The sequence below is a fragment of the Xylona heveae genome, assembly GCF_001619985.1.
Source record: "Xylona heveae TC161 unplaced genomic scaffold L228scaffold_2, whole genome shotgun sequence".
NCBI classification, from domain to species: Eukaryota; Fungi; Ascomycota; class Xylonomycetes; order Xylonales; family Xylonaceae; genus Xylona; species Xylona heveae.
In genome coordinates, this window is record NW_017264194.1 from 3098187 (window position 1) to 3125686 (window position 27500).

The 27500-nt window shown below is 44.6% G+C and overlaps 11 protein-coding genes across 11 annotated transcripts; all 11 read left to right on the forward strand.

The window, feature by feature from the left end:
• Positions 1-2285: 2285 nt before the first annotated feature.
• On the forward strand, positions 2286-3434 carry L228DRAFT_244773 (hypothetical protein). Its single transcript, XM_018332008.1, has 4 exons — positions 2286-2615; positions 2652-2816; positions 2922-2967; positions 3016-3434. The coding sequence occupies exons 1-4, from the start codon at positions 2479-2481 to the stop codon at positions 3106-3108; spliced, it is 441 nt and encodes a 146-aa protein (XP_018191394.1). The 5' UTR covers positions 2286-2478; the 3' UTR covers positions 3109-3434.
• Positions 3435-6292: 2858 nt separating this feature from the next.
• On the forward strand, positions 6293-7260 carry L228DRAFT_244776 (hypothetical protein). Its single transcript, XM_018332009.1, has 4 exons — positions 6293-6389; positions 6439-6619; positions 6679-7111; positions 7173-7260. The coding sequence occupies exons 1-3, from the start codon at positions 6387-6389 to the stop codon at positions 6774-6776; spliced, it is 282 nt and encodes a 93-aa protein (XP_018191395.1). The 5' UTR covers positions 6293-6386; the 3' UTR covers positions 6777-7111; positions 7173-7260.
• L228DRAFT_244777 (hypothetical protein) lies at positions 7014-7918 on the forward strand. Its single transcript, XM_018332010.1, has 2 exons — positions 7014-7447; positions 7610-7918. Exons 1-2 carry the CDS (start codon positions 7220-7222, stop codon positions 7778-7780), a joined length of 399 nt encoding a protein of 132 aa, XP_018191396.1. The 5' UTR covers positions 7014-7219; the 3' UTR covers positions 7781-7918.
• Positions 7919-8873: 955 nt separating this feature from the next.
• On the forward strand, positions 8874-9901 carry L228DRAFT_244779 (hypothetical protein). The gene is made up of 4 exons (XM_018332011.1): positions 8874-8944; positions 9242-9409; positions 9440-9626; positions 9669-9901. Exons 1-4 carry the CDS (start codon positions 8919-8921, stop codon positions 9747-9749), a joined length of 462 nt encoding a protein of 153 aa, XP_018191397.1. The 5' UTR covers positions 8874-8918; the 3' UTR covers positions 9750-9901.
• Positions 9902-13839: 3938 nt separating this feature from the next.
• On the forward strand, positions 13840-14232 carry L228DRAFT_207495 (hypothetical protein; the record flags this gene model as incomplete). The annotated part of the gene is made up of 2 exons (XM_018329721.1): positions 13840-14076; positions 14104-14232. Coding segments are annotated over 2 exons (366 nt in total), but the record flags the coding sequence as incomplete, so codon positions are not given.
• Positions 14233-14838: 606 nt separating this feature from the next.
• On the forward strand, positions 14839-16535 carry L228DRAFT_236892 (hypothetical protein; the record flags this gene model as incomplete). The annotated part of the gene is made up of 4 exons (XM_018330874.1): positions 14839-15126; positions 15502-15708; positions 15781-16101; positions 16266-16535. 4 exons carry the CDS (start codon positions 14839-14841, stop codon positions 16533-16535), a joined length of 1086 nt encoding a protein of 361 aa, XP_018191399.1.
• Positions 16536-18608: 2073 nt separating this feature from the next.
• Positions 18609-18944, forward strand: L228DRAFT_236893 (hypothetical protein; the record flags this gene model as incomplete). The annotated part of the gene is made up of 1 exon (XM_018330875.1): positions 18609-18944. One exon carries the CDS (start codon positions 18609-18611, stop codon positions 18942-18944), a length of 336 nt encoding a protein of 111 aa, XP_018191400.1.
• A 417-nt stretch (positions 18945-19361) lies between these two features.
• L228DRAFT_84850 (hypothetical protein) lies at positions 19362-19815 on the forward strand. Its single transcript, XM_018336911.1, has one exon. It carries the CDS (start codon positions 19416-19418, stop codon positions 19644-19646), a length of 231 nt encoding a protein of 76 aa, XP_018191401.1. The 5' UTR covers positions 19362-19415; the 3' UTR covers positions 19647-19815.
• A 949-nt stretch (positions 19816-20764) lies between these two features.
• On the forward strand, positions 20765-21046 carry L228DRAFT_266285 (hypothetical protein; the record flags this gene model as incomplete). Its single annotated transcript, XM_018334836.1, has 2 exons — positions 20765-20804; positions 20883-21046. 2 exons carry the CDS (start codon positions 20765-20767, stop codon positions 21044-21046), a joined length of 204 nt encoding a protein of 67 aa, XP_018191402.1.
• Positions 21047-21682: 636 nt separating this feature from the next.
• L228DRAFT_266286 (hypothetical protein) lies at positions 21683-23862 on the forward strand (the record flags this gene model as incomplete). Its single annotated transcript, XM_018334837.1, has 2 exons — positions 21683-21905; positions 23564-23862. The coding sequence occupies 2 exons, from the start codon at positions 21683-21685 to the stop codon at positions 23860-23862; spliced, it is 522 nt and encodes a 173-aa protein (XP_018191403.1).
• Positions 23863-24366: 504 nt separating this feature from the next.
• On the forward strand, positions 24367-24954 carry L228DRAFT_266287 (hypothetical protein; the record flags this gene model as incomplete). The annotated part of the gene is made up of 1 exon (XM_018334838.1): positions 24367-24954. The coding sequence occupies one exon, from the start codon at positions 24367-24369 to the stop codon at positions 24952-24954; it is 588 nt and encodes a 195-aa protein (XP_018191404.1).
• Between the last annotated feature and the right edge of the window lie 2546 nt (positions 24955-27500).

Sequence of the window (27500 nt, forward strand, 5' to 3'; positions counted from 1 at the left end):
AATAATCTAGTTGCACACATTGGCTGGGTCCATTTGACTAGTGGTTTCAATCATCTGTACTACAGGTTCACAGATCAGATTGTATTACCTACCTCTGCATTGGAAGAGTGACTTCAGAAATTGTTGCAACTCTGGCAAAACCCACATGCCTTCATATATGACATTTTCAATACAGGCAAAGACATATGGGTGGCATGTTGCTCAATGCTCTGGGAAGCATATGATGATTAAACCATGGTTTGATTATGTATCTAAATTTGTATTAGCAAGACCTGTTATCATTCAATCACCAAGTGATTGAATAGAATCAAACCATGGTTTGATTTATGTATGCTTGTAACCAAGACCCAACAGGACTATTATAAAAGAATTTAGGCTTGAAACAAATGTATATATTAATAAAAAACAAAGCCTTGGTTTAAAAACCCATAAGCAAGTTCAAACATTAGAAATATCATTGACCCATCATATGATTAATAGTATTGACTGTAAATTCTTATCATCACATGATGGGTTGTAGATTGTCAATTAGGTCAACCATGATGGTTCAAATAACATGCCTCCTTAAATTACCTTTACTAGTTGATTTTTGCTCCATTATTTAGTGTTTTCATGATGCATAAATGAGGCTGCTTTTAAACTGCTCCAGTTTTCTTCTGCATGCTTGGTTTGGCATCAATCTGCTACAATTTCATGTTTACTATGTGCAGAAAATAGCTGTTATTAGACCCTAATTCTACCACATACTCAGTTGTTTACATGATCTGTTAAATTCTACAAATGTACAAACCCTACTCTTGTACCCTGTTGTAGCATAAAGATACCTTTGTTTTTACCATTTGAGGTTTTTAGTCATGTTTTCACACTCTGACTTTGAACATTCTAGATTGTTCTCTAGTTGTGTTTGTTTTACAGATTCACTCTGTTGCCATGACTGTAGACAAAGCAGCCCCAGCAACAATTGCCTGCAACCAGCTCCATAGCAACAGCTAGGCACATGTTTGTATATTTAGTTGCTTCTGCCTGGAAATTTTCTTCCTTCTTCTCAACACTAGCATCATGATAGTCAGTCAACATTACACTAGTAAGTGCTTCTACACAGCTTGACATAACAAAGTACTAACTCTAAGCAGTGTCTGATCATCCAGGTAGTTAAATACAATCCTAACACACTGTTGGACCAGCTGCTGTCAACAGAAGCTAAGCATGGGCAGATTCTCAGACCCTGCCAGGTGGAACTCCAAACACCATGAATACTGCTCCCAGTTGTAGGCCTTGTTCATTACATTAGCATTATTATGTCTAACCTTATTGTTGATCTAGCAGCCATGTCACAAGAGTAACAAGCTAGTAAGCTTAGATTCTACCAGGTTGGTCAAGGTTGGAAAAGATGCTAAGAATCTACAGGACAAAACAAATCCACGAAGGGCTGTGGAGGTAGGGATTACCTTCCCATTAAGATTGTACACTTAAACTAACTTAAAGCAGGGCAAAATCACTTGGCACCTGAAGAGCAACAGCATGATTACACCAAGGAAAACCTTACATTTACAGACCCTCTTGCAGACACCATCAATAGCGCGTACCTTGGTACAGTGTTGGTTTCTATTGACAAGTTGAACACCAACTGGGGAGAAGGACTTGACACCAATTGTCCTCTTTCTGAGTCCCAGGTAATGAACCTGGTGAAGATATTTACCCAGTCAGGTCTCTGAAAGGAGGAGTTTGATCATAGGTTGGTGGCTGGGTGTGATCAGGGGATGTGAAACAGACTAGTTGCAAAAGGAAACCTTTCTGTGGCAATTGTCAGTCAAATCTGAGATGGCCTTCACAGGTTCTCCACCAATCTCCATGAATTTCATACTATTAACATTGATGATGAGAATATTCTGCTGTATGCTGGTCAACATAGATGCAGGGCCATCATCCACATTTGTAATACAACTGAAAACCTCACTGAGGAAGACAAATGCAAGGTATGCTTCAAACAAAATCAAACCATGGTTTATATTAATAACAAAACAGGTCAAATTGTGGCCTTGCAAGTTCTATGATGACAACAAACTCATGGTGGGAGCAAAAATGAAGCTCCAAGAGAATCTCTGACTGATTATTCTTGCCAAGTCAGATGGTGACTTGTGGGCTCAAATGCAACAACTTCTGTCCCTCTTGCCAGACCATGAGCACAGTGCCATCCTCAAGAGCAAGAAGACATTTGAGACATGGGCATCATGCATCAGCTGGCTGACTGATGGAAGCATTCAATGTTTTACTACACTTCTTCAACATCTACTTGCAGAAATTGTCACCAAAATATGCTTGACTCTATGGGGTCACAAAGTGATGTGGATCTCAATGGTGGATTGCATTGCATACACTCACATTGACAAAGTATGTGCAATACCTAAAGGAAATTTGTACCATCACTGACTGCAGCATTAGGTGTAGGTCTGTCTCTTTTGGCACACCCTGGATGAAATGGTGAGGTTGGTAGGTGAGCACAACAAGAACAAAATTACTAAAGAAGACATCAACATGGTCAAGCTAGCTGGCAAAAAGATGACACAACCTTCAGACCTTGAGAAGCACTTTTTTCCTGCCAAAGATATTCAGTAGTTGCTGGGGACAAGCCATGACAGAGATGGTGCAAGTTGGCAACCCCCTCATTTGTTTTCATACCTTTCAAACAATGACTATAATAGAGTCTATGACACCCTCAAGAGAAGTCTGCCACATCTACATGACTTTCTTGATATTGGCCATCTTGCTTCAGGTCCTGGCAGAGTGTGCAAGTTTCTTCTGCACTATATAATGAAGTGGGTGCATTGACAGTACAAAAAACCTGGCAATGCTGATGTAGCAAGGTGGTATGAACAGTGGTTAATTTTCCTCAGCACACAGATCTGACCAGATATTGAGAGTACAACCTGGCTGGGATGTCAATTAAACCTGGTCAATGTGTTTATTGTGTGACTCTTTGAGCTTGTGTGGGATAATCCAATCTGGCTGGAAAAGGCATTGACTGAAACCTATGTAAGTGCCTGCCAATCATGTCCACTGGTACTCCTGGTAACACTTGGCACAGGAGGAGTTGCCAGAGGCATATGAAAAAGGGGGTGATCAGGAACACAATGTTTTGATGTATCATAAAAGGTTTGACCTAGAAGTATGGGTTGACATTCTTAGACTTGTAGAAGAGTATTTCTACAATGGAGCAATCACAAATCCACTCATGGCTGGTATATCTGTTGAGGTATGTAACTCAAGTCACAGCACAGAAGGATGATTGGGGCAACATCCTGACTATGTTGCAGGGACTTAAATCAAAGCTGTGGACCATCTGGGGTCCAAAGATCTGTGAGATGATGATGTCTCTGAACCTAGAGTTGAAAAATTTGAACTTTCTGCATTTGGACTTGAACATCACTGACCTGGAAAATTGGGGGGCTATCTTTGGGGCAAGATGGTCATACTTTGTGCTCTGCAAAGCCCTCTACTGCAATGACCCCATCATGTTCATGCCAAAGAAGCATAAGCAGGCTGCCATCATCAAAGAAGAGCCCTTGAACAAAGTAAGTAAATATTAAACCATGGTTTGATAATCTCATTCATTATTGACAGCATCATAGGAAGAGAAGACCATCTGCTGCACTTGGCTTTGGAACTATGTGATATATCTGAACACCTACAGATACAATCTTGACCCAGAGGACAACATGGAAGATGTTTTGTCCCTCTGGCTGGATGGGATGGTTTGGAAGACAACCTCAAATGCACTTAAACAAGCAAGCTGCAATGTCCTGGGACAACAACAAGGTATCAAATGAGTGTGTATGCTACAGGTACAACATAGGGTTCACTGACAAAGGTTATAGGCACCAATGATCAAGAGCTACCTCAAAGAACACTAGGTTCTCAACAAACTGCCCATGGTATGCTTGCTTCTTCATGGTTTTTGTTGGTGCCTCAACTAGGCCTTCACTAACTTTGAACAGATCACATGAGAAATTGTATCTTGGAGTGGGAGATCACAAATCTAGGAATTGGTCCCCAATAAAACATTCAGCTCACTCAACCAAAATTGATAGATATAGGTAGCAGAGAGCAGATTGCCCAGCCCTAGATAGCTCCAGAATGTTGATCAAGTTACCCTTGGACAAGTGCTTAGCTAATTTCAGGTGGTAAAAATCAAACTGTTGTTTAATTTGTCTAGCTGAGCAACCCAACTCCTACATTCCAAATCTCATCCCACTGAGTTCCCATGGAGAGTGTGCAAAACAAAACAGGCTCCTTAGCACTTCAAAAGAGCAATCTCATTTGTGATGATTCTGTCCAAGAGTAGATTGCAGGTGTGTACCTAGGAACTTTGGCAGTTAACATCCAACACCTCAACACTGACTAGGGCTCAATCTTGACTGCCAACTGCCCTCTGTGGTCAAATCAAGCCAAGGCTCTGGTGGACCAATTTCTCAATGCATGTCTTCAGAAGGAACCCCTTGAGAATTGGATCATTGGTGGCTGCAATTTAACAGCCTGGAATGAGCTGTTGAACCAGGCACAGTTGGATAAGCCAGCTGAATGGGAAGCAATGAAAAATGCCAGACATTAATATCATCTAACCTTGGCCATGTTTCCCTCTGTGCCTAACATCTGGGATTTGAGCCTACTGCTATTCACTGGCCAACATTGTCAAGCCACCATTTGTCATGTCCTCTGTGTACATTCAGATAATTTTACTAGAGACAAGAAAGATGCAGTAAGCTTCTACAATCAAACTATGGTTTAAATGGCAACTCATCTTTATCATAGTTTGTCATGATTCTAATGTGGCCCTGCAACTTCTATGACATGGGACACCTCAACCACTCTGCAATGCTACAACTACAGGAGAACTGGTGTCTGATGATACTCCCTGAAAGTGATGGCAACCTCTGGGCAAGATTGTCTGCTCTCTTAGAACCAATGTTAGATGGCAAATGAGATAGCATCATGAAATCAAAAACATCTTTCCAAATGTAGGCATCACAGGTGTTGTGCATTGATGGCAAGGATGCATAGTGATTCATCACCTTACTTTGGCATCCTTTGAAGGACCTTCTGGATTGGATCTGTATAACACCATAGAGCCAGGAGACTACTAAGATTTCTGCCTTTGATTGTATGGCTTGGACACACTTGGATCAGGTCTGCTGCAGGCAAAAAAACAATTCTGGGAGTGGATTTGCTAACAGTGCTATGCAGGTGTGGCAAAAGCTGTTCCACAAAACCTTTGAAGGCATGAGGGACCTCCTGAGAAACAAGCACAGCACAAAATACACTTGACAGGATGTGGAGATTATGTATTGGATCATGGAACAAGATTATGTAATGGAGCTATATATGGCAAGGCTGTTCTATCTGACAGAGCAAGAGGTGTGATTGAAATCAGACCTTGTAAAACTGGATGATGCTGTCTGGCTTGCAGGGAATGACCATCTCTACCATCACTACCAGCTCTTCTTGTATCTGTTGGAGCAGGAGTATCATACACTGTTCATGACTGTTCTGAAGAGAACTCCAGAGGTCCACACCTTCTCCAAGCTGGCCACATTGGCCAACAGAGAGATGACCATCACCAGCCATGTCATTGAGCACATTGTTCACTGGCTCAATCTGATGTACACAAAGCCTGCCAACACAAGCAAAGAGTGGCAAAATGAACAATGGGTAGATGTGCTAACATAAGAGCTAGAACTGGGCACACCTCTGGCCAAGGGCCAGGAGGACACTAGGGGCCACCAAGCTCATGGTTTAGTCAATCATCTGATTGAGATGATCACTAGAGAACATCATGTAGGATGGCAAGAGAAGGCTCTTGCCTTGACCTACATACTGAGTTTACCCATTACCATCAGGGGACAAGGCAATGCACTAATGGCCACAGACTCTGCCACCATCTGAATGGACAGAGATGAAGCCTCAAGAAGCTACTATCACCAAATACCAGAAGTGCTTTGAGCATGAAACATGGTGTGACATACTGCAGTTGGTGAAAGACAACATACCATCCACACACCTGTGGTCATTTCTCCTAGATGGTCTCATTGAGCAGGTAAGGAATCATCTTGTGGTACAGCAGGAAGGGCTCACTCTGTCAGGATCCCAAATCAAAGCCATGGACAAGCTGGGCTACCAAGACCTGTGCTGTGATGTAGAGGTCACTCCAAGACTCCAATGCCATGCATCTAGTGTCTCCATAGGTGGAGTGAAAGATCATGGAGCACAAAAGTGCTATATTCTGCACCAGGCTCATGTACAGTGCTATCAAGAGACAACTGCAGTGGCAGAGTGAGCAGGATCTAGAGCCACTGTCAAGAAGAACCTGTGCACACAAGGAGAGAATGACAATGGTATGTCCAAATCAAACCATGGTTGGATTCTGAGCTAATCCACAAGAAGGACAAGGTGAACAATGCCCATTATACTCTCCACCAGTATGCTGAATTCCTCCAATTGAAAGGCTATAATCTCAACACCAACAATGACCAAGAGGATGTGTCCTGGCTAAGTTTGGAACTTTGTAAGAGTGACAGGGCAGACACTAGAGCCTCACAGAAGTGTCAAAGATTGCCAGCACCAAGTTCATCATTCTGACCCATCTCTCTCAACAAAGGAGTTGCTAACTCACCACCATGCCAGCAATTCCCCACAATCAGAGCCAGCACCCTGAAGGGAGCACTCCTGCACAGATGAGCATCACCAACCAGCTAATACACAATGAAGCCTCCAGGATGTGACTTACCATGAATAGATTGTGGTCTCATAGATGCACATGACAAAACAGTCATGAGATCACATAACTCCTCACTGCCCTAATCCTTTTCACTATCTTTTCATCCTCATGGGCCAGACAACAAGCATACTTCAAGGATCAATGAATGTTTGAGCAAGCATGTTTGCATCCACATGCAGCATTCTGCTAAGTTTGTATGATCTAGAAATTTCTTTCAGGCTTTCTTTGAGCACCACTTAGACCATCTTAGTGGTTCAAGCCAGGCATACAGCCTAATAGTAATTCTTTGTTTGAATAATGCCAGAATTCATCCTTTATCATGCCCAAAACAGCATCCAAGTGTGTTAGCAATCAACTACAAGGAAAACATGGCTTAAATAGCTGCTGACCCACCCTGTAGATGTGCCACTATGATACCCACATGCCCTTTTGCCCATCTTGAGAGCCATGTCTCACCAATGCAAAGCAGAAAACTCATCATCCAGCTCATCCAAGAGTGATCATAGTGATTCTTCCCAGCTGCATCTCCAGGCAAATGAGTCTGCAGATGAAGAGATTTTGCAGGCATATCTTAGGACAGTTACTGTCCTTGTAGAAGAGTTAAACACCTCCTGGGTCCACTCCACACATGGAAACCAGCTGCTTAATGCACACCACATGCAACATCTTCAACATGTCTTCACCAAGACCAGCATACACAAAACACCCATTGAAAATCAAATGCTTGCCAGCATTTCACTTTCCCATTAGAAGGAGATGGTTTGGGCCCTTCTTGACAAAGGAGAGCATTTGAAGGAGGCCTTAAGAAGGGCCATGGCAGGAGACTGGTGCATTTAGGGCCACTTCTCAAAATTTCAACAATTAGAAACACTTGGTAGGGGCCAATCACCCATCCTCTACACTGGTCAGCACCAACATGTAGCCATACTTGCACTTCAAGAGCAAATTGTAAGTCCAGATAAATCAGTTTGTCATCATTCAAACCATGGTTTGATTTCTATACACTGACATACATTAGCTCACTGCCTGGCTTGTTGACTTTTTCAATAAGGCAAAGCTTAGCACACTGGGCAGAGCATGTCTACAAGAAAACTGAAAGCCAACAATCTTAGTTGACACCAACAGTGACCTCTAGGCCAAGCTTACAACCCTGCTAGATGACAAGTCTGCCACCAAGTGAAAGACCATTTTCAAATCAAAGAGCATGTTTGAGCAATGAGGGTGCCAAGTTAGCAAGCTCTCTGCATCCAAGGCACAGCAATGGTACACACTCTTCTAGCATCCTCTAAAGAATGTCATTGACCATTTCTGTCAGACAACATAGGGCTGGAAGACCATGACTGTTGGTGCATTTGACAGCACCATCAAGTCATGGATGCACAATGTAAGTTTCTGTGATCACCTTTGACACACAAAGCTTACCATTCCTGCAGTGATTTCATGGCATACTAATGGCACAGCTGGACACCCTTTAATCAGCCCTTGATCAAAAGTTCCCCTCCATCCAAGCCTCAGAGGTCAATGCATTGGCCCAATTGAGCCAGCCTTTCACATGGACCAAGCTCACAAACTTGTTCTTTCCACCTGGAACAGCCAGCAAGAATCAAACACACCAGGTGGCTCTTCAGGAAGCTGTCTTTATCCAGGGAAAGGAGCACTCAAGCCAACATGCAGGCTTTTTCACCTACCTGGATGATATAGAGTACTTTACTGTGTATCAGTACTTTGTCCACAATCCTGATGTCAGCATCATCAGCTATGCTCAATTTGCAAGTCTGACACACAAAGTTAGGGTGACTGCAGGGTACATCCTACACCACATAGTGATGTGGATCAATCCCTAGTATGAAAAGCCTAGAAATGCATCCAAAGACTGGAGAAATGAAACATGGAAAGAGGCCATCCATAGGTCACTTGATGCCTACTTGCAACAGCATCCCAATTGGACCCAGTCAGACAACAACAGTCATGCTGATGATCTAGAGAATCAGATCTACATGCTGATTTACCAAAGCTCTAAACACTGGAACAACTCTGCTGTCAAGCCCACCTACATAAGGTTCCCTGCACCAGGTGCCTGGACCATTGCTGACCAGAACAGACCACCACTCTGGACCAGGTGCAAGCACTCCTTGACCAAGGCAAAATGAGTGCTGCTGACTACCAGAAGAGGTTTGACCTCAGGATCTGGAACAAGCTGAGGAGCTGGGTGCAACACCACCTTGGAACCAATCCCTTTCACTAGGAAGTGATGGCATTCTTCAATTATCATGCCAAGGAGGAAGAGATAGTAGGTTCCCCTGCCCCTCCAGGGGTCTTCACCTCCTAACATGCAATAGCCCTATGAGACACTTCCATGGACCACTTGGGGATGAAAGATTCAGGAAAGCATGTGGGCATCTAACTGGGAACTTCAAGGATTGCCATTTCTTTGGACAGAACAGCTTCAAGCTGATCTTGTGCTACAAGGTGTCCTTTTTGGTGCAAAGTAGACCTATCAGGCACTCTGGCAGTGTTTGCTTGTGGAGCTGTCAGAGCCAGTGGTTTTGAGCTGGCAGAAGCAGCAGGAGCAGATGACCAAGGTAAGACTGCCACACCTGATGCTACATCTATCCCACTGACTGCTGAGCAGGACATGTGACAGGCTGTGAGAAGAGTGTTGTGGAGCTATGCCATGTTCCTCAACCAACATGGGTATGACCTGAACCCTGAGAATGACCTTGAAGGAACTGAAACCCTTGATGAACAACCACTCAACCAGGCTGCACCACCCAAGACACAAAGCAGAGCAAGGAGAATTCAACCTGAAAATTTTGTGATGGAACTGCCTCATCCAAAGGTCAAACTGCCCATGGTGAGGAGATGGTCAAGGAAGTAGTGAGCCTCCACCAGTGAGAGCAGCCAGGAACCTGAGCCTAGGAATGACAGCAGCAGTACTGAAAGTGATCTATCATCTGTACCTACTGATTTTGAATAAGATGTACAACCCTAAGAGAAATGAACCAAAATCCTTTCAGCACCTGACACCTTGTCTTTCCTGAAAAAAAAGTAAACAACATGATTACTAATAATATAATTTGCTCTTAAACAAACATTTGACATAGATTGGCTTGATAGCTATCTTGCTCTACCATCAATCAAACCATGGTTTGATTTATCAATGCTCAACAATTCTTTCACTCTCTGACTAAAGTTGATTGTATTGTACTTTCAGATCTAGTAATTAATTTGGACTGCTTAACTATCCATAAAAAAATTAAACCATGGTTTGATCTAAAAATCTTTCAATAACTTTAATTTAGTTACAGTGTCAACAAGAAATCAAACCATGGTTTGATTTATCAATGCTTAAAAATTCATTCACTGACTATAGTTGATCATATTGTACTTTCAGATCTAGTAATTAATTTAGACAACTTAACTATCCACAAAAAAATTAAACCATGGTTTGATTTTGAAATGTTTATTTTATTTTCATTTGATCTAATAGAAAAATAAATGAAAAATCAAACCATGGTTTAATATAAAAGCTTTTTATTAATTTTAATTCTTTCTAGTACAAAAGTTTACTACTAATCAAACCATGGTTTAATTATAGAATTTTCTAACTGTTCATTATAATTTAATTCAGTTATAAAGTTAAACATAGATTAAACTATAGTTTAAATTTTTATACTATTAAAATATATAAACAGAATCAAGAAAAAAAAGACTACTTTATTACTTTTTAAATCTAGTATCTTACTAACTTGTATTTACTTAATTTTTATTATTAACTAATAATATAGAAAGCTTTATTACTAGATAAAGACCCTTGACAATACTAAAAAATATTTATTTATAAATATAACTATAGTATATAACCCTAACTTTACTTACAAGCTTTTTAAGGACTGTTATTAGTAAATATAATTTATATAAAACTTAGGACTAGTAAGACTTAATGTTATATAATATAATGATATAAAATTAAGAATAAAAATATTTAGAAGTACTTAATTAACCTATTATTAAGTATAAAGAATTTTATAGGTTAAAGATATATATTATAACTTTTATTTCAAAAAAAAAAAGAAATAATAAAATGTTTAGTAATAAATTATACTAATATAAAGATCAAGAGACATTAGTATAATGTTTAGAGTACTATCTTTATAAAAATTGTAGTCTTAAAAATTAAGAACAATACTAGTAATAAAATAGGGTTAAAGGTAAACAACCCTAAGGCCAATGCACTTCTAGAGCCTTGTACCATCCTTAATCACCAGCAAAGCCACCAACCCACCACACCCAGGCCTGAGTATACAAGAACTTAGGAGCTTAGGGTTAGAGCATTGTCCAGGGTTTGACTTTTTAAAAATTAGTCTACTAGAAACTCCTGCTTCTTCTGATTCTCCTAGTATCATTTTCTTCTAGATCAAGGCTTGTTTAATCCTAGAATCCTCTATTGAAAACTAAGAGTTTTGATGGTTTTGGTCTGATGCAGTTGGCTAGCATGAGAACCATCAAGTACCTGAGCTACAAGTTCTCAAGCTCTACTTGATTGGGTTTAAACCATTACTGTCACCTTCCTATCAAGGCTAAAGTGTCACCCTCTGCCAGCTAGACTGTCACCATGGTTGGGTTAGACTGGTTTTCTCACTAATCACAGCCTGCAGCAGCTCTGCTAGTACCTCTACTAGAGGTACTGGTTGAGTTCTTCCCCATTGTACTGCATGAAGCTCTAGCCATTGTTGTCACAACCAGGAGTCTCTCTACTGCCAGCAGGTGGTAGGTGCCCAACCACCATGCAATTGATCACCAAATACCTGGGGTGCAATCAGTGTGCAATTGATGTGTAATGAACCTGCAATTGCTACATTAACCTCCCACCATACCTGCTACTCTATTCTGCTTGTATTTATATCTTGAGGTCATTCTAGACTATCTTTTCAAGCCAGCAATCTACTCTACTTGTCATTGTTGCAGTCCTCATCACTTCATTGTATTGCTGTGCCACTGTTGACCACCTGACAGCCAAGGTGCAATTGATGTGCAATCAATGTGCAATGCATGTGTGATTGTCATGCCATTCTCCTACTACACATGCTACTCTGCCCTGCTAATGTTTATATCCTGAGGTCATTCTAGACTATCCTTTTGAGCTAGCAATCTACTCCACTGGCCATCATTGTGGTCCTTGTTGCTTCATTGTATGGCTGCACAGCTAACTGACAGGCTACTAATCTACAGGGTCTAACCAGTCTACAATGCTATAGGACTCCACCACAGGCATGCTATGGATGGGCAATTGGTGGGTGATGGGTGGGCAATGGATTGGCAATGAACATGCTATAGCACTGTCATTGTCCTACAACTAACCTATCCTTGATTAGCCACCATGTTGTGGTTGCAACTCCTACAATAAGCTCCTACACCCCCCCAATATGCTGCTCTACAGCCAGGGAAAGAACAAAAAGAAAGGAAAAGAAAAAGGAGAAGACAGAGAAGCAGCAGCAGCAGACATAAGCACACACTGTTGATAAGCACAGCTCAACAGCAGGCAAGGGGTGAAGAATGCTCAAGGGGACCTCCATCTCTACATGTTCTTTACATCAACTGTTACACATCCCCCCAACAAGAGATGGACCACAGTCTCTTTATCTGTCTTTCCTTTGTGTCAATCCTGCCATCATGGAGTCACAACACAGCAAGCTCAGGGCAGATCCATGGCAGACCACCCATCAGTCAACTCAGCAGCCATTCAGGCTGCTGAACTGTAGTGCTAGCAGCTCACTGCAGTGTGTACATGACTGTGGCATGAGTAAAAGCATGCATCTCAAGCTATCCAACCATCTCCTACACCAGAGTAGCTACAACAAGGGGAAGCAATCATCAATCTCTTGTTCTACTCATGGGAGACCCCCCTGACCTCAGTGGCCCTGGGCCTCTGCTATCAGAATGGCTTGCTGGCTCAGGACCATGAGGATGCTCAGTGTCAACAGTACACAGTGGCCACTCCTGTGCATGAGAGCTTGTATTACTGTCCTGGCATTGGGCACTCTGAGAGGCCTCCACCTGGCACTGCCATGGTGAATGCCACAACTGTGACCAGCACCAGGCCTGCCCTGAGCCAGCCTGGTCAGCAATCCATCTCACACTTCTTCACCAGCCTACCAGCCCCAAATCCCCTTCAGCCTCCTGCCATCAGAGAGCATGAGGGGCCCAGCCTTGAGAGGGAGGGAGGGCACATGTCTACACCTGCCAACAACCAGCCTGGGAGCCTAGCCAATGAGCCTCAACCCCAGGAGGAGCTGCCACAACCACTGGACCCAGCTGCTCTAGTACAGGGCCTAAGCCCCACCTCTCCTATGCTGACACCATGCTCTGACTCTACCCTGTCCTGGGGGGGTTTCTGGCCACATGGCAGCAAGGACCACCTGCACAAGATGGACCAGTGTAGCCACAGCAGCTCATTCCATGACTTTCTGTCTGAGCATTCTGAGCTGGAGGACAAGCTGGAGGATGAGCTGGAGGATGAGCTGGAGGATGAGCTGGAGGATGATCCACTCCTCACTCCTGAGTAGGCACATGCCATGACAAAACTCTATGAGCAGCTTCAGGAAGGATGCCATGGATGCATGGCCAAGGAGCATGCTGAGGTGCACTGGGCACACCTCATGGCCACAGATGGGATGCATTATGGGCTCAATGACATCTCTAGCATCCCTGGGTTCCCCTCTGTTCTCTCCCTAGACATGTTCATCTCTCCTGATTGCCTAGGCCAACAGCAATCCCCCACCCCTGATGCATGGCAGGAGATGTTCTGTAGCATCCATGACTTGTCCTCCCTGCCCATGAGGATCTGCCTGCATGCTGAGGAGACCCAGGCCATGGAGCCACATGTGGTTTTTGACATTGATAGCTTCCTGGGGTTTGCCAGCTCACTGGCTGTGGCTTGTTAAGGGATCTGGTACCAGCCTGCCCTGTAGATCTGGCAGAACCTCCAGACTGATGTGCATCTCCAGAGCCACCTTGCCCAGGACACTAGCAACCCTGAGTAGCCCTACTGGTTCACCTTGGCCCTGCTCAAGAAGATCCCCCACTTCTACCTGGGCTGGGTGGAAGGGGCTTGGGATATTGCCATCTATGTCCTCTTCCCCCACCTCCCCTTTGACAGTGCCCAGTTCACCTGCCTGACCCAGGCCCAGAGCTTGAGCTGGCTTGACAAGATCTTCTACCTGGCTGTGTATTGCTACTGCTGGGCTGACTACATGCAGCACCTACCTGTGAGCTATTGCCATGTGCTATATAGCATGCAGGCTGTGTAGGTGGAGGGTTGCCTGGTCTAGACTGCCAGCTACCAGGCCTGCCAGCAGCTGAGCTACTACCTGCAGCCTGAGTACCTGGCTGACATCTGGTGTGACATCCTTGACACCATGGCTAGCACCCTAGGCCTGTGTCACTTCTGTGACCCCTAGCTGTTCTTCTCTGCCAAGGATACCAAGCTGCAGTTCAAGACCACTCCCTCTTGGCCAACCCTGCTTGATGCCATGGACAACTTTGAGGTCTTCTTTGATTGTGTCATGGACATGGCCTACATCTTCCCTGACTGCCTCTTTGTTGACCTGGGCAAGGAGATCTGCCCTTGTGCACACTGGCTACCTGGACAGCTGGCCCTAGTTGACAGCCAGGCCTAGGTCTATCTGTGGAAGTGGTGCTGCCTGGAGCACACCCTAGACTGGATGTACAATGGCAAGCCTCCAGCCACTGGCAGCTCCAGGCAGCACTTCTACCAGCAGAACATGCTCTACAAAGCCTGCACAATGACCAGTGAGACCTGTAAATGATCATGCCTGTGGAAAGGAGGCCTGATCTATAGCCAGTTCTACAGCTCTATAAAGGAGATCACCAATGCAGCCAAGACTGTGCCCTTTGAGAACAACAGGCTCAAGGAGCTCATGCTGGATCCCTAGATTAGACAAGCAGCTAGCAACATGATTGGCAGATGGCAGCACAACACCTAGATCATCTAGCATGCATATTGTGCTAGCAAACAATGGTCCTGTGTGGCATTGAAGGACTCAATGGGGAAGTCCTTTGGCATCCATGAAGAGCACCATGTCAGCTGGACTCTCTTCCAGGGCCTCCAGAGGCACCTGCACTGGAAGCACCCTGCCAACCTCAAGATCCTCCTCAAGGACTGCCCCTTGTATGCCTGGGCTGTGCAGACCAAGGTGTACCTCAACTACCTGTGGCACACCACTAACAAGTTCACCACAGGGTTCAAGGTCATCTACATACAGTGCCACCCTGATTTTGTCACCTGGGAGCAGATGAAGATCATGGCCATGTTCCTGTGCTGCCTGTGCTTTGTGTTTAGCAGTCACAAGCTGTTGTGTGAATCCCCCCTCTGGTAGAGCCAGAGGTGGTTGGGTGCTCAGAGTGGTGAAGATGTGCACCTCTGGATCAGACTCAGCTTCTGTAACATGCTGCCACAATACAGACACTGCTGGCTGGAGCCCTAAGTGGACTGGGATTGGCTCATCTTCAACATTACCATCATGGATCACATCATGTTTGGCAATGACAACCTGAGACACACCTACCATAGGTGAGGTGGTCAGCTCTGTGACTTCTTTGACATGACTCAGTGCCTGGAGCTGGCACTGGGTTGGTTGAAGGAGCACCAGACCCATTGCACAATCACTTCCTGGTTGATGAGCTGGATGGCTTACATCTGCCTGTAGCAGTTTCAGGCTGACATGCTTCATGGGGTGGAGGCCAAGATTGAGCCTGAGCATTGGCAGGCTGCCCTTGAGGCCAATCAGCCATTCTGTTACAAGTATTTTGACTCCATCATGTGTGATGAAGTCTACCTTGCCAGTGGCAATTGTAGTGGCCTGAAGAAGGTGAAATACCTCTTCACCCTGCTCTGGGACTACAATGATGGGAAGGTCTGCAATCACTGGGAGGACTGGCCTTATTGCAAGCTGTTTCAATGGGCTTGCATGGGCTTGCAGGTCTAGCAAAGGGATGCTGTTGTCAAGGACTTCCATGCAAAACACAAGCATATCTTTTACCTCTACCATTGGATCCTCCCCTACCCCAATGAGATGGGCTTGCTACAGAAAACTAAGCAGGGCCAGTGCATGTGGTATTTGATTAGCATTGCTTCCAAGCATGATCACCATGGCTGCAATTTCTATCAAACTGCATGGGAGAAGACTAACTACAAGGCTGGGTTCCCTAATCTGTTTCCACAATACTGCTTGTGGACAAAGGAGGAGTGGGAGTTGTGGATGGAGTGCTATGTGGAGGTGCAGGAGCAGCTGCTGGATGTGGTGGAGGTGGGCAGGGGTGCTAGCTTGGGATAAGTACAATGGGCCATTGCCCTTGTGCTACTACAGATCCATTATCTGCTGATAGATGAGCTGATAGACCAATAGACCAAAAGTTCCTGTCATGTATAGCCTACTGTAGTTGTGATTAATGAAGGCTGAGCCTTTGTTAGAATCTTGCAGAGTGCCTGCTTGGAGAGGAGCTGGGCACAGAAGCTGATCCACAGAGTTATCACCCACCAATCACATGCCTATTGCATGTTGATGGCACTGCCCTTGTGGAGGGTTCTCATGGGTGCTGTGGTCCACCTGGCAAAGGGGTTGGTGGTGGCATGTCTATTGCACATCTATTGCAGGCCCATTGCATGCCAATCATGCTGCCACAGATGGAGCTCTACCCAGTGCTGGTCCAAGTAGCTTATGGTTCTCATGCTGCTGGATGAACCACTGCTTGATTTACTGCTACAAGGAGACATCTCCTGGGTTGATGATAGGTTGGTAGCATTGCAAGTACTAGTTAGTTGCAGGCCTGTTGCATGTTCCTTGCATGGCAAGTACATGATGATTCTTTTAGGATGGTACAATGATTACTATATATGCAAGGGACCTTGGTATAATTTCCATTCCATCAAGCTACTTACTAACTAGACTATAATTTGCTTAGATTATTAAAATCTCTTTATAAATCACCTGATTAATGATATTCTAAAAGAACAAAAATATATTTAATTTTATTAATTCTAGACATGGAATATTCAGAATTAAATTCTAGAGTATAGTTATACTAGAATGTGGTTTTTTAACTTCTTCTAAAGTTAAAGGTATCTTGAAAGATGATAGAGATAGATTCTTGTTAACTAATATTAATTCTTATATAAAATATATATAAGCATTATTAAAAAAATCCTCTAGTCAGACTTATTTAAATATTTTATAATTTTCTCAAGTTATATATTATAAGAAAATAGGAGTTTAACATAGTATAAAATTTTTATTTATCAATCTACAAGATAGTATAATATTTATTCCTAGATTTTACCTATTGTCAAGTTTGCTTAGGGTATCTGTCAGGTCTGGGTTGGGTTGGTCTTTACCCTCCTTTTCCCAACCTGGCTTGGTAGAAATTGAATGGGCAAGCAGACCATGTGATCAAATTTACAGATGGGCATAGTGCCAGTGAGTAGTTGAGACATTGGCCTCTAGCATGGTTCAATGTATAATTTACTATTGTTGATGAACCTCTAATTGATCTGCCATTGATGTGCAATGGATGTGCAATGGACAGGCAATGACTCAGCTATCAACTTCACTTTTGCCTCCTCATCATGGGCCTGTGATTGGACAGATACTCCTCTGAATTGCACCTCCAAACAATCTGCCATTGATGTGCAATGGATTTGCAATGGACAGGCAATGGTTTGACCATTGCACAAGCTATCTTGTCTGTTTAAGCTTGCTCATAATTCTCCAAGCCTGGTTGATCAGATAAATCTAGGATAAGGTGGCTAGAGTGGCAGTTACTTGAAACTAGCTAGGTACCTAAGGTAAGGTTGGTATGCTAAATTAGACATGACAGGTGGCCTAACAAATGTACATCTGAAGTACCTAAGGTAGCTACATGGGTAGAACTATGTCTAAGTACCTTAGTTTAGAAATAAAAGAAGTGTATGAGGAAGTATTATATACATCTCTTAGGTTTACCTAGTACCCACCTTACCCTAACCATACCTGATGCAAGGTTAGTAAGGTAGGTTAGGTAGGTAGGTATGGTACCCTTGGTTGATCCTTGAGCTAGCAGTGCTACCTGGGGCCTTGATAGCACTCTTTGTTTGTTGATGTATCATCTCACTACCTGCTTTCTCAATTCTTCTTTCATCAAACCATCAGTCTTCTCATCATCAAACTTTCATCTCTTAACCTTCATTCAAATCACATGATGGATTGGCCATACCTGTGTCATGGTTCTGATGGGCTGCTGCTCAGCCACCTTCATCAGCTGACCTTCTCCTATGCTTTGGACCAGATATTGATCTACTCTGCAGGCAGGCTGCTATGTAGATTTACTCTCCTACCTGAATGAACATGGCTCTGAAGCTCTCACTAATCACAGTCTGCTGCCTACTGAGTTATGTAGTGCTTAAACTTGCTTGACTGATTATAGCTCTAATCAACATGACATTTTACATTCTGTTGTTGTTACATTTTCCAACACTATGCTCTCACTGCTTGCCTTCTGTTCCCTATTCATCTAATCCTTCAACTAGACTAGTGAGTTCTCCAGAAGCCTCTTTTCCCTTTACTAAGCATCTCTCAGGTCAGAGCAGACCACCTCTTACATCTGAGTGCAATCACCATTGTGATCTCCAACACTATGCTCTTACCTTCTTGCCTTTGCCTCCCAAACTCTCTAATAAAACCCTAAGACTGGTGAGTGCCTCCTAGAAGCTATTCATGTCCTCTACTAACCATCTTGTATCACAGGAGATCATCTCTTATATTGGAGCACAATCAGCATCATGGATGCCAGCTTGGTACATGATCCATGGGCTGATACCAGTAGCAAGAACATCACTCCCATCTTATACCCTACAATCATGATCATCCCCACAGGCAATGGATCTGTGTGCACCTCCATAATCATGGGTGAGGCTCCAGGAATCAAAGCCTGCACTGTAATCTATGATGTACCTGGGCACTCTGCATATGTTGGGATCTGGCTTTTGATCTGTGCTAATGACCAGGAAGTGGTCCAGGCAGAGGCCTGCTTTGACTATGACTCCATTGACACCATTACATGGAGTGTAGCTGCTACAGAAGAGACCCTCCCCCCCAACATTGCTACTACAATCTAGTTGGTAGATTCTGTGCTAAGGGACCTAATGTAGCAAGGACTCATTACAAAGCTTACCCTGTCATTGTGTTGTCTAGCAGGGACAGTATGGGCTTAAAATTTGTTCAATAACAGTACCCATGGTAGATTGACTGTGGCCTTTGACAAGATTTGGCAGGCACTCCACAGCAGCACAGAAATCCATCTGCTTTGTAGAGGCTTACATGTTGGTGCCAAGCTGAAGTTGGTGGAAGCCTGGCTCCAGGAAGATCAAGCTGATTTGCCAATCCACTAATGGCTCCCAAAAGGGGCTGGAGGAAGCCTGGGCTGGGTCTTCCTACAGTATGGGGTGGTGCTTGCACCTGAGCAGTGACTGTCTGAGCTGTATGAGGCCTAGTCCTCCTTCACAAGCCTGGATGAATATGTTGTCATGCTTGGCCACATGGTGCTACAAGAGTATGAACATGTTGACTGCATCATGTAGAGCCTTGGAATGCCACCATACAGTTGTGCTATTGTCCTTGCCTCAATCCTACATGTAGGTGACTGCCAATACCTTGCCTTCATGTGGATGGATGATCTACCCTTTTGCTTCCAATCTGGTGATTATCTACTCATTAACTTCTCCCCTGCCAGGAATGTCTCATTAGAAAACTGGGCAGCTACAGCCTTGGAGCCCTTCTCTTTCTCTCCCAAAGGCACCATGCCCCTGCTTCTAACCTGACTATGGGACTGCAAACAGTGGTAGTGGCTATGCCAAGATATCCCCCTGTAGCTCCTTGACCTTGCCTCCCACACTGGCATTGCTGGTGCCTACAATGCCCTCCAATCTGCCAAGTGCCTGGATGTTGCTGCCACCTGGAGCTACCCAGACAAGCTCATTTGATGGTCACTCAATTCTCTCTGTATACTGCAGGAAAACCTCTCCAATTAGTCTGATCTCCCAGCCACCTGGTGTGAATTGGTGAAGACAATTCTGCTGATGCACAACCTGCTGGCTCTACCAACTGTGGACCTGTACAAGAATGTCAAACCCACCATCAACATGAGCACAGTGATCAACCAATTTGTGTTTAATACTTAGCAGGTTGTTACCATGAAGGCATTGAGGCACCTTCTAGGTGGATTTGGTGTGTTCTAGGGGCTGCCCAGAACTGGGAAGACCTTCTGGGCACTTTGAATCCTCCTCCCCCTCATAGGCAGCAAGGACTGCACCATTCTCATCACTACACCAATCAATGAGGTAGTAATAGACCTGGCATGCTAACTTTCACAACTAGTTAAAAAGGAAGCAGTCACCAACACCACTGGTCACCCACCTGTAATCATTCAAATGTACTTGGTTGCCATGGAGGATGCCATGGTGTGGAGCAGAGCTGGCACTGATTGACTGCCTCCTGCAGACACTTGCCCTCTGATTATCCAAGGTATGTATTGCTTTCATAACTTTGATGCCACTGGTGTGTAATGGGTGTGCAATGGGTGTGCAATGGGCATGCAATGGGCTGACAGTCAATCCTTGATTGTGGAAGCTGCTTTGCTACCTAAGACCCCTTTCTGACAGCTCCTGCAGGTCCTCAAATGAGCAAAAGTGCTGATAACACCATGTCAACAGACACTGTGGATGATGAGACCCTCCTGTTGTAGATGATCACTACACAAGAGATTGTGTCTGCCCATGAAGAATGCACATGATGACCCCATGGTGTTGCAGACCTTTGTGTGCAGGAGATTGAACTTAGCCTTGCACTCTAGATGCTCCACTTTGTAGGCATCCTGTTGGCTCCTGGGTATGAACAGCCTGACTGCTTTGCTAAGTTCTGAGACTGTTATGAACAGTACATGACATCTGCTGATGATGGTCAATTGACACAGCTATTCTGTGAGTCTATGAAGGCTCTCCATGAGTACACTCTCCACACCACTAACATCATGCTGACAACCTGCTTAAATGCTATAGATCCTGCCCTCTGTCTGGTAGTGGGTCATGTAGACACCATTCTCATCAATGAGGCTGCCAAGGTTGCTGAGCCCAAGATCTGGAACATGCTGGCTGGATACTACCCCCAGGTAGTTCTCCTCATGGGTGATCACCAGCAATTGCAGCCAACTGTACTCAGCTAGCCCACAGAAAACAACCTGGTGCCTCAATTGAGCAAGTTACTCTTCATGTGACTCAAAGAGAATGGCTTTATGGACCTCATGTTTGAAGAGCAGCACCACATGATCCCTGAGATTGGTGGCATTGTCTCCTCTCTCTTCTATAGTAGCCAGCTCCAACACATGCACACCTCATCCCCCTTGCACCTTGTCACCACTGCCATCCAGAAAGCCAACCAAGTCCTGCTTGGATGCATGGTCCTGGTGGCCTGGATTGACATGCCAATGAGCATTGCTGTCAAGTGCCTATCTAGATCCACTGCAAACAAGATGCATGCTCAAGTCATGTTGTGCCTCATGGACATTCTGGTGACCAGTCATTCCATGCAACCCTGTGACCTTCTCATCCTCATGCCATATCAAGCATAGTATAAGCTTTACAGGACTGGGATTGTATGGTTGGCTGAGTGCACAGGCCATCAGGATCTACTACATCTCCTAGTCCACAAGATTGATGGGTTCCAGGGCAGCAAGCATCCTATTGTCTTGCTCAATCTGACCATCACTAACTAGCTGGGCTTTGTCTAGGAGGGCTTGCACCTGAATGTGGGACTGAGTCAGGCCTAGCACATAATGTACATGGTCAGGAATCTCACCACAATGACAGCCACCAGTGGTACTCACCATCACCATTTCATCTTGAAGCTTGGTGACACCTTTAAAAAGTGGGAGCTCTTCTTCTTGGCTCCTCTCAGCATGCTCAAACCCTTGGAGCCTGTGTTGGTTGGCCTTGACTCTCCTTCAACCATGTCTCTTGAGACACCTGCAACCCAGGAATGGGGAGGCAGGGAAGACTGGACCATGACCAACACAACCAAACAAAGTGCACAGGGACAGAAATGGTGATGGTGGGATGGGGGAAATTGCCTGATGTTCTAGTGTGCAGGACTAGTAGGGTCAGTCCTTTTCCTTTGTCACTGCTCTTTGTCTTAACTCTTCTCATGTTCTCTTTCTAATGTTCTAGCCCATGTTACTAGAGAAATCAGTGAATCTATGCCTGTGTGACAGTAATCTAACTGATGGGCTTTCATCCTCTAGCCTGCTGTCATATGTAGTGCCTTGTCTGCTTCTTGATTGTGCCAGCCCTCTTTGATGAACTGTAGATTACCAATGGTATTTAAGGATTAGTCATTCCCCACCAGAGTAAGTTCTTCCTTGCCCATGTTATCATTTGTGCCTCTTCTTGGCTGCCATTGTATCCTGAGCTCCCCTGCCTTGGTAGAAGACATCCTACTGTTACTGCTGTGCTCTCTCTCCCACCTACTTATTGTTGGCACTGTGTGCCTGTGACCCCTGAACTGATTGCTTTTCTCTCCCTCTGCTGCCTGCCTCATTACATGGCTTGTATCTGGTTTAGGCTCTGACCATCCATCACAGCTGCCCCTTCACTACCACCTCCTGTCTCATGACAACCCTTCTCTAGTGTGTCTTGAGGATTGCCAGTTTGCTGCCAGGCCATCACACTGCAATTGTACATCCCTTGTACACCCATTGCCTGCCCATTGCAGAACTGTCATGTAGCCATTGGCACCAGGAACATTGTGTTTGATGGAAACAGCCTACCATACCTCACAAGCTGCAGGTGCATTGCCAGGCCATTACACCATGATTGCACATCCCTTACACACCCATTGCCTACCCATTGCAGAACTGTCATGCAGCCATTGACACCAGGAACATTGTGTTCAATGGAAATAGCTTACCACACCTCACAAGCTGCAGGTGCATTGCCAGGCCATCACACCATGATTGTACATCCCTTATACACCCATTGCCTGCCCATTGCAGAACCATCATGCAGCCCATTGTGTTTGACAGGTACACACCCCCCCCATGTTACACTCTCTCCTTTCAGGCAGGGGGATCATCTCTTGGCCAGGTCTTACATCTCTCCTTACTCACCACTACAGCATTCTGTCCTCTACTGCACATCCTTTTGTTAGAGTTTCCTTCCTATCAAACCAACCCAGTCCAGTGAATTTCTCCAGGACTACACAACCAGCCATTCCTCTGCCAACACCACTGTTGCTTAGGTGTATTGATTTCCTGCTTAGATGTGTCCAGCCCTCCTCCATTACCCATCTATCTACCTACCATCACCCTTCTATTACACCCCATGCTCTATACAATATTAACCACCATCTTCAAGCCTCATTGTTTATTCCATGGCACAATCTGCCTTAGACAATTCCATCTAAATACCATGTTCTCATTTGGACCTTCATGGCCAGCCCTGTCCAATCACCATGGCAGAAGACAAGAAGAGGGGCAAGCAGAGCAAGAAGAAGAAGGAGGAGAAGAAGAAGAAGAAGGAGGAGGAGAAGAAGAAGAAGGAGGAGGAGGAGAAGAAGAAGAAGAAGGAGGACCAATAGAAGCTTCAACCAGGATATGTCTTGATCACAAAAATCAAGGAGGCACTAGAAATTAATCAGGAGGAATATAACAACATACAGGAGATAATCACCTAAATCTATACTAAAGAGGAACTCAATAAGCTCCAATATAACACCAAAGCATCTCAGATAAAGGTTGAGGAGGTGATGAGAAAGCAATTAGGGGAACTGCCCACTTCCCTGCATGTGGCACTAGAATTGTGGATTGCCATTGTCAGTTGCAACATCTTTAAAAACTACACTTGGAAATTGGAGAAACAGAAGCCATTGGCAGAATTGAGCACAACAGGTGACAACAAGAAAGGTGTCTCAGACAAGGAGACAGAGGACAATGAGGATGACAAAGAGGATGATGAAGAGGATGACAAGGAGGAGGATGAGGACTAGGACAAGGGCAAGGGCAAGCTACAAGCAAAACAAGAGGAAAGCCATTCCTCTAGACAGCAGTCCAACACACTGTTCAAGGTGCTCATTAGTTTACAGATCCTCACCACACATCAAGATATGCATGTCTCCAGAGTGGCCTTACAGGAACTCCTTGCATCCACTCCTGCCAACAAAATCACCAATCTTAACCTGTTCTAAATTTTAGATGACACTGCCTTTCAAAGATGGGTCAACTACCTAATCAAGGATCTTAACTACAATCCAGCCCTCAATTCAATCATGTACCAGGATACATACAGTGAACAGATCATCCATAACCCATGTCATTTTCATGTATCTGCTCTCCACCTCTTGACACAATTTAAAATCACCTATATGCTTGTCCCTTTGGCAATTCATCAAGAGCCAACCCCTGCAGAAGGCAGTGTTCAGGAGAAAATCAATACACTAGCCCAAAGGACACACAGCCTGAGTGTAATAGCACCACCTTCTCCTCTTGTTCAAATGCCTTGTCATCAAGAAACAGCAGGCAACAAACACATACATGATTCAGACTCATCCCCTGGTGACCATGACTTGATCTCCCCCAGCACTCAGCACAAGCCAAAGAAACCAAAGCTGTCATCTTGTGCAAAGGACTATGACAACAAACAGAAGCCCAACAATGATCCACCAGATGATGACTGCCTAGGCAGTTCAAGCAAGGCTGTGCCATACAAACCAGATGACAATGTCAACAATGGGAAGGGAAAGCAACCCAAAGAGCAGCACCAACCAGATGAGAAAGAGCCTGAGCTCAATAGGGATGTTGAGATGAAGGATGATGAGGACCTTGATACAAAAGAAAATAAGGATGTCAATATGAAGGACTCCAATGACCCTCCCAAGAGACTCAATTCTCCATCACCCATCTTGCTGAATGACAGTGATGATGACTCTACCTCCAACCCTAAACTGGGTGGTTACCTGCCAAGCATTATTCCTATTGCAGACTCTGGTGCTGAACTAGACACTAATCAGCTTGGACTGTTGGCAGTGGACCTGAATATGGACTGTAATCAATTCTTGGGTGAGCTCTGGGCATGGTGCTAGTAGTTCTTTAAGCTTGGCATTGGAGATAGGCCAATGGGAAACAAGAACACCAATCAATTCACACTGGCAGGCCTGCAAGGTCAGCTGATGCCTCACTAGCTGTACTTTCTCTATTTTGCACTGTGCAATGAGGCCACTCTGATTGGTGGTGGCTTCCTGGCTGATGAGATGGGTCTTGGCAAGATGATCCAACTCATTGCACTAATGGTGATGGGTGCTTGGCTAGCACATGCCCAACACAAGGTTTCAGAGGCACAAAATTCTCTCAACAAGGCTTAGCACAACAACTACCTGCCCCTAGATGTAGAAGAGGGCACCACATGCCCAACTGACCCCTACCTGTTCCTCTGTCCCTGCATCCCTGGCAGTGAAGCCCAGACCTTCTCTGTCAAACATAGCCCAAATCTGCTGTTTACACCTTCCAATCTGATCAGAAACTGGGTTAACAAGTGGTACAAATGGGTGACACCTGGCACACCCTTGAACATGGTCCTGTACCTCAGCCACAGCTTTGATTATTCAGCATCTCCTGCCTCCAGTGAGCCTTTTCTGCTAAAGCTTCACCATGACCATTGATCTGATTTATGGCCAATCCCCCAGACTGATGAAGAAAGAACAAAACCTGAGCTCTGCAATGGTGGACACACATACTTGCAGAACAGACTGGTTATGCTGACAACACTACAATCATACAGCCCCTGGGTGAAGCAAATCCTTCAACACATGTACAAGCAGCAAGTGACAAAACTTGGCAAGCCAACAAACAGTTCCCACAGAAAAAAGGTGGATGTATTTGCACTGATGGTTTGATGGGGACAAGTGATCAAGGATGAATTTCACAAGGAGAAGAGAGATGGCTCAAAGACTCACCAGGCCCTCTGAGCCCTCCTTGGGAAACCACACTTCTGGTTTGCAAGTGGTACCTCATTTGACATCAGCCCAACAGACATGGCTGTGTACATCACCCTGCTGGAAGAGAACCACTGGAAGGAGGATACCTAATTAAGACACTGTCAGTGGACCAACATGGACCAAATCAGGGGCCAATTAAAGTCCAAGACAACAACTGAAGAGCAGCAAGTTCAGCTGAGTCATGAATTCAGGTCCATCCTTAGGACCCTGATGATTCACCATACAACAAGGTCTAGCTGGTTCAAGGCAGCACTTGTGCAGGTCACTCCCAATGAGTACCAGGAGCTTGTCATCACCCTGTTTGCAGATGATGCCACCTTGATCACCCAGGTGTAGCAGTGGATCACTAGGAAGTTCCTTGATGATCACCAGCAACATGTCTAGAACTGGGAGGACACTGGCAAGAAAGGCAAGCAACCTGTGCTGCAAACCAACACATTTTTTAAGTATGCTCACAGGCTACAGCTGTTGTCCACCTTTCCTATACTCAAGAGGGTACAAGACAAAATGTAGACCAAATACAATCAGGGACAAATGGATTTGATGGTCAATGGCATTCATCCCTGGTGTAACATGAGCAGAGAACAAAGCAGCCCATGGTTTCAGGCTCTGGGGACCCTCACCAAAGGAAGCCCAAAAATAACATCACTGCATTAGAAAGTAATGGCCTAACAGGGCCAAGGAGAGAAGCTGGTTGTGCTCTCATTCAGTCCTCTGGTGGCATTCATTGTGTACCTAGTACATCTTTCCTTTGTTGCATGCTCTTCCCCTGTCCCTCCCTCCTGACCATTCTTCTTCTAGTGGATAAAGTATACACTTAAGAGGCCCATGATCCACATATATAGCCAGATGCCTGATCTGTCCTCCCATGTCAAGAACTTCCAGACAGAGCCTACCTTTGAAGTCCTTGTGGGTACAACCAGCATTCTCTGAGAAGGGCACACATTGATGTTGGCCTTTTGCCTGGTGCTGATAGAACCAGATTTCACTGGCAGCAACAAGCTGCAAGCATTTGCCCACATCAATTGCCTGGGCCAGACCATGTCACAAATGTATATGTACCAACTCTCCACTGTGCAGAGCCAACTGGAGCAGGCAATTGTGGAGTGGCATGATAGCCACAGGCTCATCCAGATGCTGGCTTATGGTGAGAGTGGCCTAGCTGACAGTCAACTGTTCAACAAACTTAGGGTGGACAAGACCAAGGAGGAGGTAGTGCCAGAGGACAGTGCCAGGAGCCAAATAACTTCCCCTGAAACCAGTTGTGCCAATCCTCCAGGGCTGGGATGGAACTCAATCAATTCAGACCAAAATACTACTAGTATGTTTCCATGGACTGATGCATTTTATTATGAGTGGGATATGAGTTGAAAGATAGAGTTTTTTTACTTTTTTTATTATATGTTGTTTAATAATCTAGCTATTGATAAACTATCTCTTTTAAATGGAATGAACCTGTAATAAATATGCAATAGATAGACAATTCCTGTATAGAGTAACAATTAAACTATAAATTTCTCTAAGTTCAACCTATAACAGACCTATAACAGACCTGCAATGGACATGCAATGGATGTGCAATGGATGTGCAATGGATGTGCAGTAGACATGCAATGGATGGTACTGTTACTCTCT

Excerpts from the sequence above, each read along its gene's own strand:
- L228DRAFT_244779 (XM_018332011.1), top strand. The coding sequence starts at position 8,919 with ATGAGTGCTGCTGACTACCAGAAGAG. Across the intron at positions 9,410-9,439 it reads CTGACTGCTGAGCAGGACAT|CTATGCCATGTTCCTCAACC; the intron begins GTGACAGGCTGT and ends AGTGTTGTGGAG. Across the intron at positions 9,627-9,668 it reads CAAAGGTCAAACTGCCCATG|AGCAGCCAGGAACCTGAGCC; the intron begins GTGAGGAGATGG and ends TCCACCAGTGAG.
- L228DRAFT_244777 (XM_018332010.1), top strand. The coding sequence starts at position 7,220 with ATGTCTCACCAATGCAAAGCAGAAAACTCATCATCCAGCTCATCCAAG. Across the intron at positions 7,448-7,609 it reads ACATGCAACATCTTCAACAT|GGCCACTTCTCAAAATTTCA; the intron begins GTCTTCACCAAG and ends TGGTGCATTTAG.
- L228DRAFT_244776 (XM_018332009.1), top strand. Across the intron at positions 6,620-6,678 it reads TCAAAGATTGCCAGCACCAA|CAATTCCCCACAATCAGAGC; the intron begins GTTCATCATTCT and ends CCACCATGCCAG.
- L228DRAFT_244773 (XM_018332008.1), top strand. The coding sequence starts at position 2,479 with ATGGTGAGGTTGGTAGGTGAGCACAACAAGAACAAAATTACTAAAGAA. Across the intron at positions 2,616-2,651 it reads CCTGCCAAAGATATTCAGTA|TTGGCAACCCCCTCATTTGT; the intron begins GTTGCTGGGGAC and ends AGATGGTGCAAG. Across the intron at positions 2,968-3,015 it reads ACCTGGTCAATGTGTTTATT|GCATTGACTGAAACCTATGT; the intron begins GTGTGACTCTTT and ends TGGCTGGAAAAG.
- L228DRAFT_84850 (XM_018336911.1), top strand. The coding sequence starts at position 19,416 with ATGCCACCATACAGTTGTGCTATTGTCCTTGCCTCAATCCTACATGTA.